The 17,454-nt window shown below is 57.7% G+C and overlaps 3 protein-coding genes across 5 annotated transcripts; 2 read left to right on the plus strand and 1 right to left on the minus strand.

Annotated features, from left to right (window-relative positions):
* Positions 1 to 4,739, plus strand: UBE2T (ubiquitin conjugating enzyme E2 T). Of its 3 annotated transcripts, none has more exons than XM_032203214.1 (7): positions 1 to 33; positions 470 to 624; positions 983 to 1,052; positions 2,041 to 2,146; positions 2,600 to 2,698; positions 3,132 to 3,215; positions 4,522 to 4,739. In XM_032203214.1, exons 2-7 carry the CDS (start codon positions 516 to 518, stop codon positions 4,645 to 4,647), a joined length of 594 nt encoding a protein of 197 aa, XP_032059105.1. In that variant the 5' UTR covers positions 1 to 33; positions 470 to 515; the 3' UTR covers positions 4,648 to 4,739. The 3 variants fall into 3 exon arrangements, with proteins under 3 accessions (XP_032059105.1, XP_032059108.1, XP_032059107.1); XM_032203217.1 differs by lacking the exon at positions 1 to 33 and adding an exon at positions 146 to 165; XM_032203216.1 differs by lacking the exon at positions 1 to 33 and adding an exon at positions 234 to 255.
* A 1,028-nt stretch (positions 4,740 to 5,767) lies between these two features.
* Positions 5,768 to 8,481, minus strand: LOC116498690 (tetraspanin-18-like). The gene is made up of 6 exons (XM_032203029.1): positions 8,425 to 8,481; positions 8,022 to 8,216; positions 7,418 to 7,492; positions 7,038 to 7,154; positions 6,661 to 6,840; positions 5,768 to 5,815 (listed from the first exon to the last, which is right to left on the minus strand). Exons 1-6 carry the CDS (start codon positions 8,479 to 8,481, stop codon positions 5,768 to 5,770), a joined length of 672 nt encoding a protein of 223 aa, XP_032058920.1.
* A 1,541-nt stretch (positions 8,482 to 10,022) lies between these two features.
* On the plus strand, positions 10,023 to 16,764 carry ADIPOR1 (adiponectin receptor 1). Its single transcript, XM_032203250.1, has 8 exons — positions 10,023 to 10,051; positions 10,234 to 10,457; positions 11,038 to 11,154; positions 11,747 to 11,918; positions 12,647 to 12,833; positions 13,953 to 14,140; positions 15,418 to 15,611; positions 15,913 to 16,764. Exons 2-8 carry the CDS (start codon positions 10,314 to 10,316, stop codon positions 16,039 to 16,041), a joined length of 1,131 nt encoding a protein of 376 aa, XP_032059141.1. The 5' UTR covers positions 10,023 to 10,051; positions 10,234 to 10,313; the 3' UTR covers positions 16,042 to 16,764.
* The last annotated feature ends 690 nt before the right edge of the window (positions 16,765 to 17,454 follow it).

The following is a 17,454-nucleotide window of genomic DNA, read 5'->3' on the forward strand; positions in this document are numbered from 1 at the left end:
TCCCGCCAAGGTGGGGGGAGGATGCGGGTCACGGTGAGGCCCCCCCCGCCCTAACGGCGTCACGGGAGGGGGCTGAGGGGGGGGGGGCCGTGAGGATCCTGGGGGGGGGGTTGGGCTGGAGGAGGCTCAGGGCAGAGCTCATGGCTCTCTGCAGCTCCCTGAGAGGTGTGGGGAGCTGGGGGTCGGCCTCTGCTCGCAGATAACCAGGGACAGGAGCAGAGGGAACGGCCTGGAGCTGTGCCAGGGGAGGTTGAGGTGGGCAATGAGGAGCCATTTCTGCTCAGACAGAGCGGGCAGGCGTTGGGACGGGTTGCCCAGGGAGGTGGGGGAGTCCCCGTCCCTGGGGGGGCTCCAGGAGAGGTTGGGGCTGGTGCCTGGGGACGTGGTTTAGTGTGTGGGGGGGTGGCTGGACCAGGTGCTCCTGGAGGTCTCTTCCCACCCTAACGATTCCGTGATTCTCCTCCCGAAGTTCCAGCTTTGGCAGCAATAAAATTCGCCCTTGGGATCTCAGCACAATGCAGCGAGCATCGCGACTGAAGAGGGAGCTTTCCCTCTTGAGCACAGAGCCCCCTCCTGGCATCACCTGCTGGCAAAGTGGGAGCCGCCTGGACGACCTCCGAGCACGTAGGTACCCCGCTGCTGGGGCTGCTTTTTAAGGGAGGGATGCGTTAGAATTTGCTGCTAGGCCTGGATTCACTGAGTGGCACGTACGTACCTGTGGAATTCCAGGAAAAAAAGCTTAGGTTCTTCTTCTGATGTTCCCTTAGCTTATATCTATTACTTGTTGGATCTGGCGACTGTTTGGATTGCTGTGGGGTGGAACAGGTCTCGGGTATTGTGGCAGCTTTTAATTCATGGATTTTAATTCATGGGTTTGAGCAGTGCTATAGTTATATAATTGTGGGTGATCTGTGGAGATTGTTGGATAAACTTAAGTGTTTTTTAATGTAATGCTTATGTTTTGATATTCATTTTCCTAAAGAAATTCTAGGAGCTGCAGACACACCATATGAGAAAGGAATATTCAACCTGGAGATAGTTGTTCCTGAAAGGTAAGTGAGCAATGGCATCTAGCTAGTGAGGCATTTCAGATATGGTTTAACTGATATGTTTGATAGAATCACAGAATTACAGAATTGTCTAGGTTGGAAGAGACCTCAAGATCATTGAGTCTGGCCTAACCACTAACAAGTCCTCCACTAAACCATATTGCTAAGTTCAACATCTAAACGTCTTTTAAAGACCTCCAGGGATGGTGACTCCACCACTTCCCTGGGCAGCCCATTCCAATGCCTCACAATCCTCTCAGTAAAGAAGTTCTTCCTAATATCCAACCTAAAACACCCCTGGCGCAACTTAAGCCCATTCCCATTTGTCCTGTCGCCAGGCACGTGGCAGAACAGACCAACCCCCACCTCACTACAGCCTCCTTTAATGTACTTATAAAGAGCAATAAGGTCATCCCTGAGCCTCCTCTTCTCCAGGCTGAACAAACCCAGCTCCCTCAGCCACTCCTCACAGGGCTTGTTCTCCAGGCCCCTCACCAGCTTTGTTGCCCTTCTCTGGACTCTTTTGAGCACCTCCATGTCCTTCTTGTAGCGAGGTCTTTCCTTCAGCCTCCCCATGAAGAATGTTGTTGATTATCTTTAAACAAACTCTTCATTTATGGAACATAATTGTTATTTCTGCTGGCTGAATCACTTATTTCATACAGGACATCCTGAGATGCATGATAAACAACCTAAAAGCACTTTAACAGGATTTTTATGTTTGTCTCAAAGCTTTCTGGAAAGTAGCTCATTCTGATTAGAAAGCTTCCTATCATGTTTGTTTCTTTGTGGGAAGCTGTTCAGGGAAGTGCTAATCAAACACAGCTGAAAGCATAAAAGGTAGGGCACTGCTTGCCCCAAAAATTGTTGGGAAAGATTGTCACTTAGTAAATGGCTGGGAGGAGGAAATAATGGTATTTCTTGGGTGATGAAGCAACTGGAGTACAAATATAAAAATAGCTTTTTGTTTCTTAATGCTTATCTCTTAAAGATACCCATTCGAGCCCCCAAAGATTCGCTTTCTGACCCCTATCTATCATCCTAACATTGACTCTGCTGGAAGGATTTGCCTGGATGTTCTTAAGTTACCACCAAAGGTAAGGTAGCACTGCTTGGACATGGGTAAGCCGAGCCTGAGGAGAATAATGAACTCCTTATCTTTTTCTTGTAAAAGCCTTATTGAATGTCTGTTTGCCGATGACTTATTTACACAGGAGCACAGCAGTAGAGGTTTTTGTGTGGCCTGTCCTTTGTTTAGAGACTAGAATGTGACCTTCTTTGTTCTGTATAAGCTTCCAGGGCTTTAAGGATTGGAGCCAAAAGGCATTAGGCAGCCCTCTGAAAGCGGGCTACCCAGCGCTGTCCCAGCAGAGGTGTGTGGGATGCAGCCTTTGGTTGTCTGTCAGGCTTCCTCAGAGGGGCCGCAGCCTGTGTGTGAGAATGCATCGGGTGTTTTCCATGTGGTTCTGAACGCTCGAAGTCCTGAGCTTTTTCTAGGCTGCCCGTGTGTAGCTTTCTTTAACTGCTTCCTTCACCCTCTTCCCTTGAAGGGCGCATGGAGGCCTTCCCTCAACATCTCCACGCTGCTCACCTCCATACAGCTGCTGATGGCGGAGCCCAACCCCGATGACCCTCTCATGGCAGACATAGTACGTGAGCTCTTCTGACCCTCTTGTGGCCATGGGCACAGGCTGGGGTGGAACAGAGCATTAGGTTCAGGCTGTGCTTCCACTTCGCTCACTCAGGATTAACACGCTGGGGGATTACACAGAAGTACAGCTGGGGATCAGGCCTGGGGCATGGCTGTGTTTCTCTGGAGCAGCTGGGGCATGCTGTATGGGGTTTATGGCAGCAGTGGAAAAGAGATGGAGAAGGTCTTATCTTCAGGCCTGCCTGTACAAACAGAAGTGTGCATGCTTCAAGCAAAATGAGTTTATGCTTTATGCCACATGCTTGTAGCAGGTTGGGTCTGGTTTGAGGAGTCATAATGCCAGGACTCCTAGAGGAGTTAAACCCCTAGTGTTTAGTCTCAGCTTCTCAGTGTTAATATTAAATCAAATCTGTCTTTCTCATTACATTTAGTCCTCGGAGTACAAGTACAATAAGCAGCTGTTCTTGATAAATGCCAAGGAGTGGACTGAGAAATACGCAAGCCAGCAAAAGAGGGTGAGAAATGTGCTCTCTTTCAGTTGTGTAGCTTGGTTTTTGTGAACAGTCCTTCTTGTCTCAATTTGACTTTCACGATTACTTGGCAAGGCTCTCCTGGTAGCTTGCTTTCTTTCCTCCCCTCTTGTTCTGTCTTGGAAGACTATTTAATTATAATTTCGTTTTTAGATTCACTTTGTAATATCTGCTGTAGTTAGTGAAAATATCAGCCCTGAAGTCTGTGGATGGTGGAGGGGGCAGGTGGAGTCTCACTTCTACCCCTTGCTCTCTGCTGGGAGGGATCCTTGCTTATGACTGGTGTAAGCCTTGATTAGAGAAGGGTGGCGTTTTTACAATGTCTTTGTATTAGTCTTTCAGGAAGTTTGAGTAACCAAAGGCAGCTCTCTCTTTTGCTGTGTGATGTTACATTCTGTGACCAGTCAGATACCCAACAAGCTGAGAATAGCTGAGTTGCAGCACCTGTAAGCACAGCAGGTGGAGCTGCTGCTTTTGGCCACTGAGAGGTGAAGCGGTGTTTGTTCCCCAGACCTGCCAGCTGGGGTTTGTCACCCTGGGAGAACCCAGTCCTCTGACAGGCATTTGGACAACCACAACTTAAAGGTGGACAGGTTGTGTGGAGGAAAAACTATCACTCCTTCGAAGTTAATGATGTGTTCAGTCACAAATAATTGCTTTGTTTCTCAAGAAGTAAGAAGGATGAGTAAAACTGATTAAAAAAAATAATAATCTGGGATTCTGCTGCCCTGTTTCTGCCTCAGCTCTGTTCCTACCAAACTGCACGTTCTGCCATGGTTGTGCCTTATGCTCAGCTAAGCCTGTTCTGTCTTCTGCACATGTTCTCTGGCTCTGACTGGTCTCCCAACCCCTTGGTGGAGCGTTTTTCTGCCATCACATTTCCTATCTTCCTGCCTCTGGTCTGCACCCTGACATATCTCACAGATGAGATACATAAAAATAAATTGCATTTAAGCAGATTAAACCTGCTCCAAAAAATCAGTTACATATCCCTTACCTGGCTCCATAGAGAGCTCATGCATGCTCATGTGTGTATGTGGCACTTCTGGGTACAGTTGTTATTCTGTTCTCCTGTCACTCCCCTCTTCATACAGTTTCCAGCAACAGGAACAGTACAGCTGAGGGTCAGTGCGTAAAAGCAGGGAGCAGTCAGTTCTGATCTTGGAGGGCAGGGTGTTCCAAGGTGTGTACGTGAATACACACACACGGGGCTGGGAACATGCAACAGTGCTAAGAGTTTATATAACTTAATTATTCACAGCTGTTACTTTTATTTCTTGTGTAATCACAGGCTTCCAAGGCTTTAGAAGAGAAAACAAATCAGAGTGAAACAAGTACCACCAGTGAATCTATCATGCTGAAAAGAAAAGGGAGCGATATCACCAAGAAAGAGAAGAAATCTCGCCTGGAGTCCTAAGTGATTTTTGTTCCTGGTGTGGCTGTCAACTTTGTTTTCGCTGTCCTTTTTTCTTTACACAGGTATAACTAAATATTTTAATATTAATAGTAGTAGGCTTTGTTTTTCTATTTCCTAGTTGCTTTTCTGTCAGAAGTTCTATTAAATAAAAGCTTTATATTTTATTTATAAACTTTTTTTTTCCCTGAGGTTTACATTTTGTTTGGGGGTTTCAGAGTATTCTGAAGAAAAGGACAATTGGAAGTACCAGTGCTGCTTCTGACTACCAGCGTTCTCTCAAAGGAATGCAAACAGCACTAAAGACTGATGTTTCTATTTGTGTCCTTGCCTCAAAATGCACAGTGAACAAAAGCTGAGTGACAGACATACTAGAACTAGTTTGCAGTGTTAAACTGTTGAAATCCTTCTCTAGTGAAGGCTTCATTTGCCTTGTAAAATAAAGGTTACTTAAGGATACCTCAGTAATTTAAGTTCTAAACTTCTGTGTCTTAAAGCTCTGTTTCTGGAGCAGCATGCTACAGTCCAGTTGCAGCTTACACCATTTAACACAAGCTGGGACATGGAATGAGTCTAGGTGCTGTTGTGTCTCCAGGGGCTGGATAGCGAAAAGCACCAGCTGAGTGCTGAGGATGGAGAAAAACCCAAGGGGGGACCCAGAGGTGTGGGAGGGGGCAGGATGTGGAAGAAAGGCATGTGGGAGTGTGGGACAGGGCAGTGAGGCTGAGAGCATTGAGAGGAAGGAGGACTCTGATAGCCTGACCCACGTAGTAGCTGTTGGTGGTACAGCAGGCCAGAAGATGTTGGGGGCAGGACTCCGTGTCGTCACAGCTGTGTTACTGGCAGATTGCAGCGTGACCAAGTCCAGAGCTCAGGCTCCTGCTCTGCGTGTTTGGGTGTAAAGAATTTGACCCGTGTCCTGTCCCTGCTCCAGGACAAGTGAGCCAGGTCATTCTTATTTGCCCCCTGGAGCGGACACAGGACTCAGAAAAGCTCCTGAACTACGGAGCTGGGCTGTGATATGCAAGAAAATGGAGCATCCTTGCCTGCTGCTGTTTCCAGAGCCCTCGGTTCATCTCTGATGCACTGGCAGTGGCCAGGAGCACTGCTCCCAGTGTCCTGCTCAGTCGAAGTTGTAGTAAAGGCAAAAGGCAAAGAACATGGCAAAGATCTGCAATGAAAAGAGATGGAGCAGGTTAGCTCCCTGCCACAGCAGCAACTGGGTGGAATCTGAGTGCCTGGACAGTAAAGGGGTCAGTGTCCTGCTCCCAGTCCAGCCAGGCACCAGGGTAGCTGTGACCTGCAAGGGGCTGCCCCATGCTGCACGGAGGAAGCTGCTGAGCAGTGCTCCTCCTCCCCTGGGCCTGCAGGAGCAAAATAAACCTTGCTCCCTCAGTCCCTCAACCCATCTCAGCCGCGGTGGGTGTGAGGTTGGCTTTACACCCCTGAGACAGACCTGCTCTGTGTGCGCCTTTCTGGGTGTGATCGTGACAACCAAAGGCTGGGGGACAGACAGAGCCTGTCTGTGGTCCCTTCACGCAAAGCCCCATCCCCTTCCCTCCTGGTAAAGAGCGCCCGTGAGAGGTGCCCCACTGCCTGCCTTGTCCCCTCCAGCCCCTGCTCCGTACCTCGATGCCCAGCACGGCCAAGCTGCAGGTCCCGGGGATGGAGATGTAATTCTGCAAGGTCCTGCCGAAGGTGGGGAAGCAGCCCTGGGCAGGAGGGGAGATGTTGGAGGCGTCCCTCAGGCTTCACTGCAGGGAGCTCAAAGGCAGACTGAGAGCTGGGGAGGCTGGGATGGGTCGGGAGCACCGTGGTGGGGCAGGGTGAGCAGCGGGTTTGGGGAGGTACCACGGTGCAGAACCACGGTACAGCAGTGTCTCAGGTCCTGTCCCCACTTCAGTGCTCGGGGCAGAGGGTGCTGCTCCCCATAGGCAAGAGCCTGAGATGTGCTGGGGACACGGCAGGGATGTGGCAGGGCCTGGCAGTGCAGGGCAGGTGCCTGTGCAGCCCTACCTGCTCGTGGATGTAGCCAGGGCTCCTCTCCCGGCACTGTTCCCAGCCCAGCAGCTCGCCTGCCTGCAGGAGCCCGTCCCGGGCACAGCACGCCCGTGGCCAGGGCGTCCCTGGATGCAGCTCCTGGAACCGGGAGCCATTCCCAAAGTCTTCAGGCCCTAAAACGCCACAACAGGAGAACTGAAATGGAAAGGAAACACTGTCAACATGCTGTCAAAATGCAGGGACTTTGCTTGGGGATGCAATAGAGGGAGGGGAACAGCCCAGCACGCTGCTTGGAGTCTGACTGGGATCCATGAGAACTCCCTCTGTGGTCACGGTCACCCTGAGCAGGGCCCATGGGTGCTCCACGTCCCAGAAGGAGCCTCCCTGCTCACCATGACCATGAGGGTGTTCCAGGCCACAGAGAAGACCTCAGCGTCCTCGTCCCCACAGTAGTTCCTCCGCAGCTCAGACAGGAAGAGCTCTGGGCGGATCTGTGGGGTCAGCGCCACCTGTGAGCACCCGGGGGACCAGTCCCTTCATGGAGTCACCGCACACCCACCATCAACCACCCAGTGCCACCAGCTCACGGGAGCAGAGGGACACAGCTGGGCTCAGGCTTGCTCAGCGTGCTGGTGGTGAAGGTGAGGGTGAGGAGGGCATCCCTGCACCGTCCCCATCCCCAGCTGGTTGCTGAGGGACCCAGGGCCATGATCAGTGGCATGATGGAGGGAGGAGAGCGGCTGGGCACCGCAGCAGGGCGCAGGGATGATACCTGTTTCCAGTGCACCAGGAAGAGCACAGCCCCGACCAGCTGTGTGACAAAGACGAGGCTCACGAGGACGAAGAACTGGAAGGCAGCAGGACAGAGGAGTCAGAGAGCAGCCTGAGTCTGTGTGCAGCTTGCTCCTGCTGCTCCTCCCTCCCCTGCAGCTCTCCCTGCCCACGCACATCCCTGGGACCAGGGGACAGGGGGGATACAGGAGACAAGCATGCAGCAATTCGGGACAGGCACGACATCTCCGAGCACCACAGCTGTCAGGCAGAACATTAAAAACAAGCACTGCCTGCCAGGGTCTGAGGATACCAAAGAAATTGTCACGCCTGTGCTCAGAAAGGGGTTTCTAGCTCTTGCCATTAAGGGAAGAGGCTCAGAAAGGCCACGTGGGACAAGCCACTGGCTTCAGGGAGAAAAGATCCCACCCAGTGCTTTATTAAACCCTCTGGCCTTTAAATTCAAAGTCTTCCAAAGTGGGAATGGGATTGGGGTGTGTGTTGAGGGCTGACAGGGCCAGGATGGGTCTTCTGACTCCTCTGGGGACACCCTGCATCCCACAACGCTCAGCCCCCCAGCTCTTCCCACCTCTCCCCTTACTCACCACCAGCAGCAGGAGCCGGCTCCGGCGCAGGGCCCCGCAGCAGCCCAGGAAGCCCAGCAGCGAGAGGGCGATGCCCACAGCCAGCAGCAGGTAGGCGCCCGCGCTCAGCACAGGCTTGGTGGCCACGATGTCCTGGAAGCCAGCTGGGTCCACGGCCACCCAGACCCCGACACCCACCAGGCACGTCCCCCCGGCCTGTGGGACACACCGCGGTCACAGGGCACAGGAACCAGCCCCAGGCACCTCACGGGGACTGAGGATGCTCCAAGCCCTGCTGGGGTCCCATCCCTCGGACCAGTGCCACCCCTCCCCTGAGCCTGTCGGTGACCACAGCCTCATGTCACAGGTGGGACCGGCCGGCTCCCCTGCACCCCTCCATCCCGCCGGGCCCGGGGGAACTCACAAACACCAGCACGTTGAAGATGAACATCAGGTACTTCACGCAGCTCAAGACACCCATGGGGACGCCGAGGGGACGGGGTTCTGCAGGCAGACGGCAGCATTTGTCCCTGCAGAGGGGGGAGCTGAGCCCTGGCCCCAGCCAGCCCCAACCTGTCCCACACCCTGGTTGCAGTGGGACATGGAGTGGTCCAGCACACGGCCACAGAAGGGACAGACAGGGACTCGTTTCCCCCATGCCCTCCAGCTCAGGTCAGGGGAGCAATGGATTGCTCTGCCCATGGGGCAGCAGCAGCCAAGTGCCGCAAGGAGCTGGGACAGCAACAGCCCTACACATGGAGAGGGTTTGCCATTCCCCAGCTGGTGCCAGGAGCCTGAGGGCCCTTGAGCCCCTATGGGGCTGCAGTGGATGAGGTCTGGAGCACAAAAACCCCACCCCGCAGCCCCCAGCAGGCTCCCTCAGGCTGCCCCATGCTCCCCCAAAATGTTCGCGCCCCGTGTCCCCTCCAAACCCAGCACCACTCACCCCACGGGGACAGTGGTGGCCCCGGCACCTCCAACCAGCTCCAGGACCAGCAGCGGCTGTTGAATGCCGGAAAAGTTGGAAAATCCCCCCCGAGCAGCCCCGAGAAACCCCTTCCCAGAGCGGAGCTGTGAATAATTGATGGGGAACAGGAGCCGCTGGCGTGGCGGCGGGCCGAGGGGAGTCTCCGGTCCCAGGCTGCCATTAGCGGGGGTAATTAAACCTGGCCCTGGCCGGCGGGGAAAGACGAGCCGGCCGCGACAGGCAGGGGACGACCACGGCGTCAATTAGTGCTGGGGCCGTGCCGCCAGAGGAGCCCTCGACGCCTCTCGGTGCTCAGGGATGGAGGGACAGCGAGGATGGGAGCACGGACGGGGCCTGTCCCCATGCCTGGGCACCCCTCAGGGCTGCATCGTGTGGTAACGGGGCAGAGCTTGTGCAATGATGGAATATATGGAAAGGTGTGGAGGGGTGAAAATAGAGAATGTCTGAATGTATGATTCCATGAGTTTCTTGTGAATTCCTTCCAGCCCCATGAGGCCTGAGAGGGCTTGGGGAGGGGTGTGGAGGATGTCGCCTTGTCGTGACACCGGGTAGGGGGAATTGCCTGAAGGAGCAGCCATTTGTGCACTGACAGCGGGACAGGCTGCACGGGGAGGTGGGGGAGTCCCCATCCCTGGGGGGGCTCCAGGAGAGCTTGGGGCTGGTGCTTGGGGACACGTCTCAGTGGGGACAGTGGGGGGGGGTGCAGCCCCCTCCAGCCCCAGCGCCTCCCTGACCCCACGGGCGGCGCGGCCCTGAGGGGGACGTTACCTCCCTCCCCCACCCCGAGGCCTCCCGGGGCTGGCACCGCCCCCGCCCCTCCCGCAGGGGGCAGTGGAGACGCGCCGCCGGCCTAGAGCGGCCCCCTCCCGGCTGGGCGCCTCGCCCAATCGCAGCAGCCGGCGGGGCCGGGCGGGATGCAGACGGACAGCCGCGACAGCCAATCACAACGCGGGAACCGCGCGGCTCCCGGCGGGGCGGGGCGGCGCTGCCGGAAGCGGCCCGGTCCCTCAGCGTCGCTTCCGGTGCCGCCGCCGCCGCCGCCCTGCGCGGGCTGTCGCGGCCGGTGAGTGCGGGCGGGGGGCGGCGCCGCGGGGCCGGCGGCGTCCGGGCCCTGAGCCCGTCCCGGTGTCCCCGGTGCCCCCCCGGACTCCCCCGGTGCCCTCCCGTGCCCTCTCGGTCTCCCCCCGGTGCCGCCGGTCTCAGCCCCGGCGCGGTGCCGTTGACTCCGCTCCGTTCCCTCCGCAGCGCGGCGGCACGAGGACGCCGAGGGACCCGCACCGGCCCCCAGGAGCTTCGCCGCCGCCGCCGCCGCCGCCACCACCACCATGGCGTCCCGCAAAGCCGCCGCCGCCGGGCCGGGCACGGGGCTGGCCGCCGCTACCGGCCGGGAGAGAGCGCACCTGGAGCTGGCCGAGCTGGGGCCGCTGCTGGAGGAGAAGGGGGAGCAGGGCGCCGCCGGCCCGCCCAGCGTAAGCCGCCCTTCCCCGCCTGGCCGTGCAGGGCGCTCACCGGAGGCAGCCCCGGGCCCTCCGGGGGGTTTGGGCCTCGTCCCGTGAGCAGCGCGGGGAGCCGCGGGGCGCTTCGTCACCTGGAGGGTGCCCGGGCTGTGCCCCGGGGTGCCCAGAAGCTGCCCTCGCCCTTTGGTTTGGTGGCGCTTTGGGCCGGGAATCGCAGCCCCAAAATGCGAAGGGGGAGGAGGAGGGAAGGGACCGGGACAGGACGGGCAGTGCGTCCCGGCAGCGTGTCCCAGCTGGGGTGGGCGCCCAGCTCCAGGGCTCGGCGACCCGGCTGGGCCCAGGGGCTCTTGGTTGTAAGGATGAAAATCCCCCGTGGTAATCCCGCCTTTAAACAAGGATAAAGTGGGGATTAGTCTGCCTGAGACGGTTAAGGCAGGGGGGTGTTGCGTAAGCAGCGGTGACCGGTGGGTCCTGCCCGTCCCCTCGGCAGGGGACGAAGCCCCAGGTGCGTGCAGAAGGGACTCGCTGCTCTCCTTGTGCCCGCGTTCCTCCCGTGGCAGGAATGGTTCCCTCCCGGCGTTTCTCCTCCTAGGCTGAGGACCCGCCGTGCCCAGCAGCCCATGAGGAAGAGGAGGAGGTGGTTCGTGTGCTGACTCTGCCCCTGCAGGCTCACCACGCCATGGAGAAGATGGAAGAGTTTGTGTATAAGGTACGAGAGCTGCTGGGGACCCTGGCGGGCAGCTGGGGCTGCCCCCAGCCCTGTTGGACTGGCAGCAACCTCGGGAGCATCCCCAGTGTCTCCAGCTGGGACTGGGATCACAAATTCTGTCGCTGGCTTTGCCAGATGCCTCCACTCAGCCCTGGGCAGAGCAGTGCCTGTGCTCGTGGTCACCGCGTTTCGGTGAGCAGTGGCAAATGGCTGAGACTCGGCACGGTTCTGTGCCAGCGAGGCTTCCTATTCTCTGACCAGAACAGAAGGGAATTCCTGCCACAGAGAACAGCTCCTGCCTCAGGGGACTGAAGGGTTAAAGGCAGGGGTAGGAACCGTCTCCAGCTCCCTGGGGATGTGGGGAGCGCTCTGCAGGATGTGGGTGGCGGAAGGGAAGGGATCCCACGGGGTGCCGGGTGTTGCAAAGGCCCAACTTCCCCTCCCGGGGGAGAGTTACGGGGCCTTCACGGCCCTGGCTGCAGGGAAGGCTCGCTGGTTTGTTCTGCATGCGACCCGAGCTCCCGGGCTGAGTAAAGGCAACAAAGGTGACCCGTTGGCTGTGGTGGTTCCAGCGCAGGTCACTGTGTTGCAGGTGTGGGAAGGGCGCTGGCGCGTGATCCCCTACGATGTGCTGCCCGACTGGCTGAAGGACAACGATTACCTCCTGCACGGGCACCGGCCCCCGATGCCGTCCTTCCGAGCCTGCTTCAAGAGCATCTTCCGGATACACACCGAGACGGGCAACATCTGGACGCACCTCCTGGGTGACTGCGGCAGCTCTGGGGCTGCGCGGCGCTTCCACGGGGCTGGAGCCGTTTGGGGTGGCCTTTGGGGGGCAGCTTGGCGTGCAGGCCGGCCACATCAAGCCTTGGGACTTGCTCCGTGGCTCCGTGTTGTCTCTGTGCCAGAAATCTCTGGTTTAGGCTCACGTACCCCTGCCTGGTCCTGCACACGCACGCTGTGAGGTTTCCTGGAGCTCAGGGTGAAGGGAGCACAGGGCACTTCCTTTCATCGAGGCCACGGCCTGAGCTTGGTGGCTTTGTCCATGCTCATTAGGGGCTGACAACTGCATCGGGTGGCCTCAGGCTGTGGGAGGGGCTTGGCCAGGTGCTCTGCGGAGGGTCCTGGCCTGCACAGGGTGCTCTGAGGCCTTCAGGTTGTGTCTGGGTTGCTGCTGCTGCGTGGTGGCTCTGCCTGAGCTCTGCAAGCGAGCTGTTCTGCTCCTGGGATGGAGAAACGTGTCCTGGGCAAAACAATGTCCCAAAAACCTTTCCCCAGGAACCCAGGACATGTCCAGGTTCTGCCTTGCAGAGCGCAGCCAGGCCAGTGACTGCCCCGGACAAACAGGGTGCAGGGTCTGTAAGGGAGGAACCCCTGGAACCGATTGAGTGTGGGAAGGGAACTTGTCCTGCCCCGTGTCCCTTGTGGGGACCCTGTGTGGGGTGTTCTGGGTCACCCCGCTCCTGCCTGACATTCGGTGTGTTTCCTGCAGGTTTTGTGTTGTTCCTCTGCCTGGGAATCCTGACCATGCTGCGGCCCAACATGTATTTCATGGCACCTCTCCAGGAGAAGGTGGTGTTCGGGATGTTCTTCCTTGGTGCGGTGCTGTGCCTCAGCTTCTCCTGGCTTTTCCACACTGTCTACTGTCACTCCGAGAAGGTCTCGCGGACTTTTTCAAAGTGAGTCAGCGCAGGTGGGGTCGTGTGGTCTCGTGGGGGGCTTTCACTTCTCCCAGCGCTTCCTCTTGGGAAGTGCCATGCTCCAAAAGGTGTTGTTCTTGGGGGAAGGGAACGTTCATTGGATCCAGCGTGGGGCTCAGGAGCAGGATCCTGGAGGCTCTGCCCTGTGCCTGAGCACCTTCAGTCTGGCAGCTCCTCGGGAACCGTGGTCTGTGAGGACAGGGACCCTGGGGGCTGTGGCTCTCAAGGGACCTTGTTCCTCTCGGAGCAGTGCGGTGAGGGGTCCTGGTCTCACTGGGCAGTTTCCAGTTTGCTGGATGTTTTCGAAAACTCTCCGTTGCATCCAATTTGGATTGAAACCAAATTGAAAGAAGCAAAACAAACACGATTCCCGGCAGAGTGGAAATGCTGGGCAGTAGCCAGTGCTTCCCTCTGAGATCAGTGCTGCTCTTAGAGCTGAGCTCACATCAGCCTTCACGGCACAGGGAGAGCAGCAGCAAGGCTTTCAAATGAGATCTTGCTCACGCAAGTCTATCAAGGGCGTTTACTTGGGCATTTACTTGCCAAGCTCCTTTGCACAAACACCAGAGCTCCCATGGGCTCGCAGCTCCAGAACAAACTGTGCTGCAGCGCCCCGAGCAGCAGCGTCCTCGTGTACCCGGGAAGGCTCTCGCACAGCTGCTGCGCGGCTGCACTTTGGCAGCTGAACAGTTCTGGGGTCGATAGATCGAAAGCACTTTGCAGGGGAGGGTAACGGTCAAATCCATACGCACAAGAACTAATGCCCACTGCATCCTGTCGTGGTGGTTTGAGTGCACAGCATCTCCGGGCCGTTTCTGCCTATCCAGCAAGCTGCTGTTTGTCCTTTGTGCTCCTGCCAGCTCTGCTCGCATCCCCAGAAGTCCCAGGTCCTTCCTCCTGTCCCACGTTGTGCTGATGAGACTTGAACATCTCCTGTCTGGGCACAGCTTCACCCACGGGGCCTTGGCTGCCTCTCTGGCAGCGGTGGCTCCGTTTGGGCGCAGGCAGCCTGGATGGCACCGAGTGCCAAGAGGAGGCGGGATGATGGGGTGGATTCTGGGGCTCACCTGTGTGTGTCTCATTGCTCCCTGGCTGCAGGTTGGATTATTCAGGAATTGCACTGCTGATCATGGGGAGCTTCGTCCCCTGGCTCTATTACTCGTTCTACTGCTCCCCGCAGCCAAGACTCATCTACCTCTCCATCGTCTGCGTCCTGGGCATCTCCGCCATCATCGTGGCTCAGTGGGACCGGTTTGCCACCCCCAAGCACCGGCAGACAAGAGCAGGTAGGAGTGCTCTGTGTTCATCCCAAACCCCCAGCCCCGGGAGGGAGCTCCGGGGAGGCACTTTGGGAAGAAGCCGTTGTGTTGTGCCGCGGGCTCTGTGCTAGGGCAGGGCTCCAGGGTACCCTGAGGAGCTCTAACCATCTGCAGAATGAATTGCCCCAGAGTCTGCCCTGCTCTGCAGCAGGGAGATCTCCCTCTGCCTCTTGTTGTGCTGGAGATTTGGAGCCTCCACGGAGCAGGGCCCAGCTGCTGGCTGGTCTGAGCTCCTGGCACTCAGCAAGCCTGAGGTTTGGAGCAGGCAGACGGCGTTGTAAAAATAGCCCTGTAAGTGGCGGCCGGGCAGCCTGGGGCTGTGCTGTGTGAAGCCGCCTTCTCCGGGAAGCGGTTTGGCAACGTGGAGCTGCAGCTCACCCAGAGAGGCAGAGATTCCCTCCCATCCCCTGCCAGGTGCGTGCTGGCACCTCCTGCCTTCCTGGAGGCCCCAGGGCAAGGCTGCCTCTGCGCTCACACCCTGCAGGGCCCCTTCTGAGCCTCTGAAACCGATCCCTCCAGATTAAAGCAGCCTCGTTGAGCACCAGCGAGCGTGGAGGAACGCCCCTGCCCATGCTTGTCTCCCAGGGGGTCCTGCAGCAAAACGCCCCCGCTACGTGATGAGGGAGGGATGGTGCCGAGCTGGGGGCTGAGCAGCACCACTGCCACGTGGCCCCATCAGCACATCTCACCTGAGATCCTTGTCAGGGGACAGGGTGTGAGTGCCAGCCCCACCGTTACCCCACAGCAGTGCTGGTGTCAGTGTAGTGGCACAGATCGCTGCTGCCTGCTCCAGGACAGGGCTGCGTTGCTCCCCCAGCACAAAATGAGCCCTGGCTGTGCCAAACCTCCCTGCTGCCGGGGGAGCTCCCTCCAGCTGCCACTACAAGCCGCAGCCTCTCCACACGGGTGTCTTGCTGCAGTGCCATTTGCTCTCTGCCGAACTAATTAGATGTGAGATCTGAAAATTCCAGCACTGCTAATTAGCACTTTTCCCCCGGGCTCTGAGCAGCTTCACTGAATAAATGACTCCGGCAGCATTGCTCCTGGAAGGGCTGGCAGGGCCACGCTCCTCGTGCTCCTGTTGCTGCAGTGCGACCTGCGGGGGCCGGCCCTGTCCAGAGGGGCCCCCCCGGCCCTTCAGGGCAAGCTCTGCCCAGTGGGCACTGGGGGCCAGCACTGGTTTTGACTGGGAGGTAGCGTTACAGATCAGTAGTGTCCTCCCTTTTGCCTCCTCTCTGCCACAGGTGTCTTTCTGGGGCTGGGGCTGAGCGGCGTGGTGCCCACCATGCACTTCACCATCGCCGAAGGGTTTGTGAAGGCCACCACCGTCGGCCAGATGGGCTGGTTCTTCCTCATGGCCGTGATGTACATCACGGGCGCGGGGCTCTACGCTGCCCGCATTCCTGAGCGCTTCTTCCCGGGCAAGTTTGACATCTGGGTGAGTGGAGCAGGGGCTTCGGGGGCAGCTGTGAAGCTGGGGAGTGGGATCAAGGGTGGGGATCCTCGAGAACGTGGCTGGGGGTGTCCCAGTGCGTGCTGGCAGCCAGCCCTTAGATGGCTGCTGAAGGCAGGGCAAGGCTAAAGTACAGGGCAGAAAACGCTGCCTGTGAGCAGCGAGGGGGAAAAGTGCGGCCTGGGACAGTCCTGGGGTGGTGCCCGAACACTGTGGAGGAGGAGTTCTTGCTGGCACTGCTTTTTCCCCTTCGGGCTGGCTCAGAGGTTTTCTCACTTCCCCGCAGTTCCAGTCGCATCAGATCTTCCACGTGCTCGTGGTGGCTGCAGCCTTCGTCCACTTCTACGGGGTGTCGAACCTGCAGGAGTTTCGCTACGGACTTGAAGGGGGGTGCACAGACGACTCTCTCCTCTGAGAGCGCCTGGTTTTAGTACAAGCTTCCTAAGTGCTTTTTAAACTCTGTCTTTGCTAAAATCAAAGGAAGACTCAAAACTGGGTTGTTGTTTTTTTTTTTTTTAAAGAAAAAAAAAAAAGAAACATTCTTTAGCAGAGTTCTGTCGACCAAATCCTCACCCCCTTCCCCGTGCACTTCGTTGGGGCCGAGGGGAGGCAGCGCCGGCCCTGGCAGCCCCCCAGCTGCAGTGTTACAGCCTCACCTCCTCCAGGCCGTGTTCTGGCAGCACCGAGGCCATCCGACCTTTCCAGGCATGCTGATTTCTGAAAGCAGAGGGTGCGGGTGCCCCGCTCCCGGCACAGCCGAGCACCCCCTTCCCGAGCTCACCGCCGGAGCGAGCTGTCACGCACTACCAGGCCCAGGGCCGGAGATCTTGCATTACCCCTCGCAGCAGAGCTGCCTTCCTGGGGGCAGCTCTGCAGCCCCCAGTGCTGCTGCCCAGGGCACAGGCACAGATTCACGTAAATTAAGTTTTAATGGTCTTTTTTTTTTCCTTGACAAAATAATGTAAACATAAATGAGAGAATATTTAATATTTAATACTAAGCTTTAAAAAGACTTGCTGCCACCGCAGTGTACTCGGCTCCCTCGCTGTCTGTGGTAGTGAAGGAAGGACAGTGTTTTAGGGGAATGTAGAGCTGCTGTAGCTGATTGAAATAAAAAGGTCAATAGTTCAGTGTCGTGCGAGCGGTGTCGGTCTCGTTTTTTTGGGGTGGTTGCAGCAAAAAACCTGCTCAGGCTGTCAGCTGCTTCTGGGGAGAGCACCCCCGAGGAGCGCAGCCCCTCACCGGCAGCCAGGGCCAAGCGCCAGGAGCGCCCGCGCTGCGGGATCCTGCCTGCGGTGAGTCAGGACAGCCCCGGCGGAAAGAAAACAGGAAACTGGGGTGCTGGGGACAGGAAACCCTTCCCTGGGCACGTGGTGCACTGGGGGCAGCGGGACCTGCTGCCCTCCCTCCGTGGGCCTGCCAGGGGAAGGAGGCGAGCTGTAAGCTCACCGTGCAGGGCAAAGGGCTCTGGGCTGGTCAGCACAGACACCAAAACCCAGTTAGCATGCAGGGAGTGAAGGACGGCACCCCAAATCGTGGCTTGCCCTTGTGCAGGAGCGTGTGAGTGACCGTCCAGCACAGACGGTCACAGGGGATTAGAGGGGAAGAGCTGAGCTGAATAAAGCTCTTCTCGAGCAGCTGAAGCCTGTCACCTCACACGGGGTGAGGGAGGAGTGCCTGCGGGGCCCCTGTGCCACGCGGGGCTCCTGTCCCTGTTGTCCACCGGCCCCATCAGCTAGGGGGAGGCTGCTGCTGCGGGTAGGTGTGTGCGGTGCCCCTGCTTGGGGCTGTCTGCATGGGGCCTGGCTTTGGGGACAGCAAAGGCAGG

This window comes from Aythya fuligula, chromosome 25 (assembly GCF_009819795.1).
Source record: "Aythya fuligula isolate bAytFul2 chromosome 25, bAytFul2.pri, whole genome shotgun sequence".
Lineage (NCBI taxonomy): Eukaryota > Metazoa > Chordata > Aves > Anseriformes > Anatidae > Aythya > Aythya fuligula.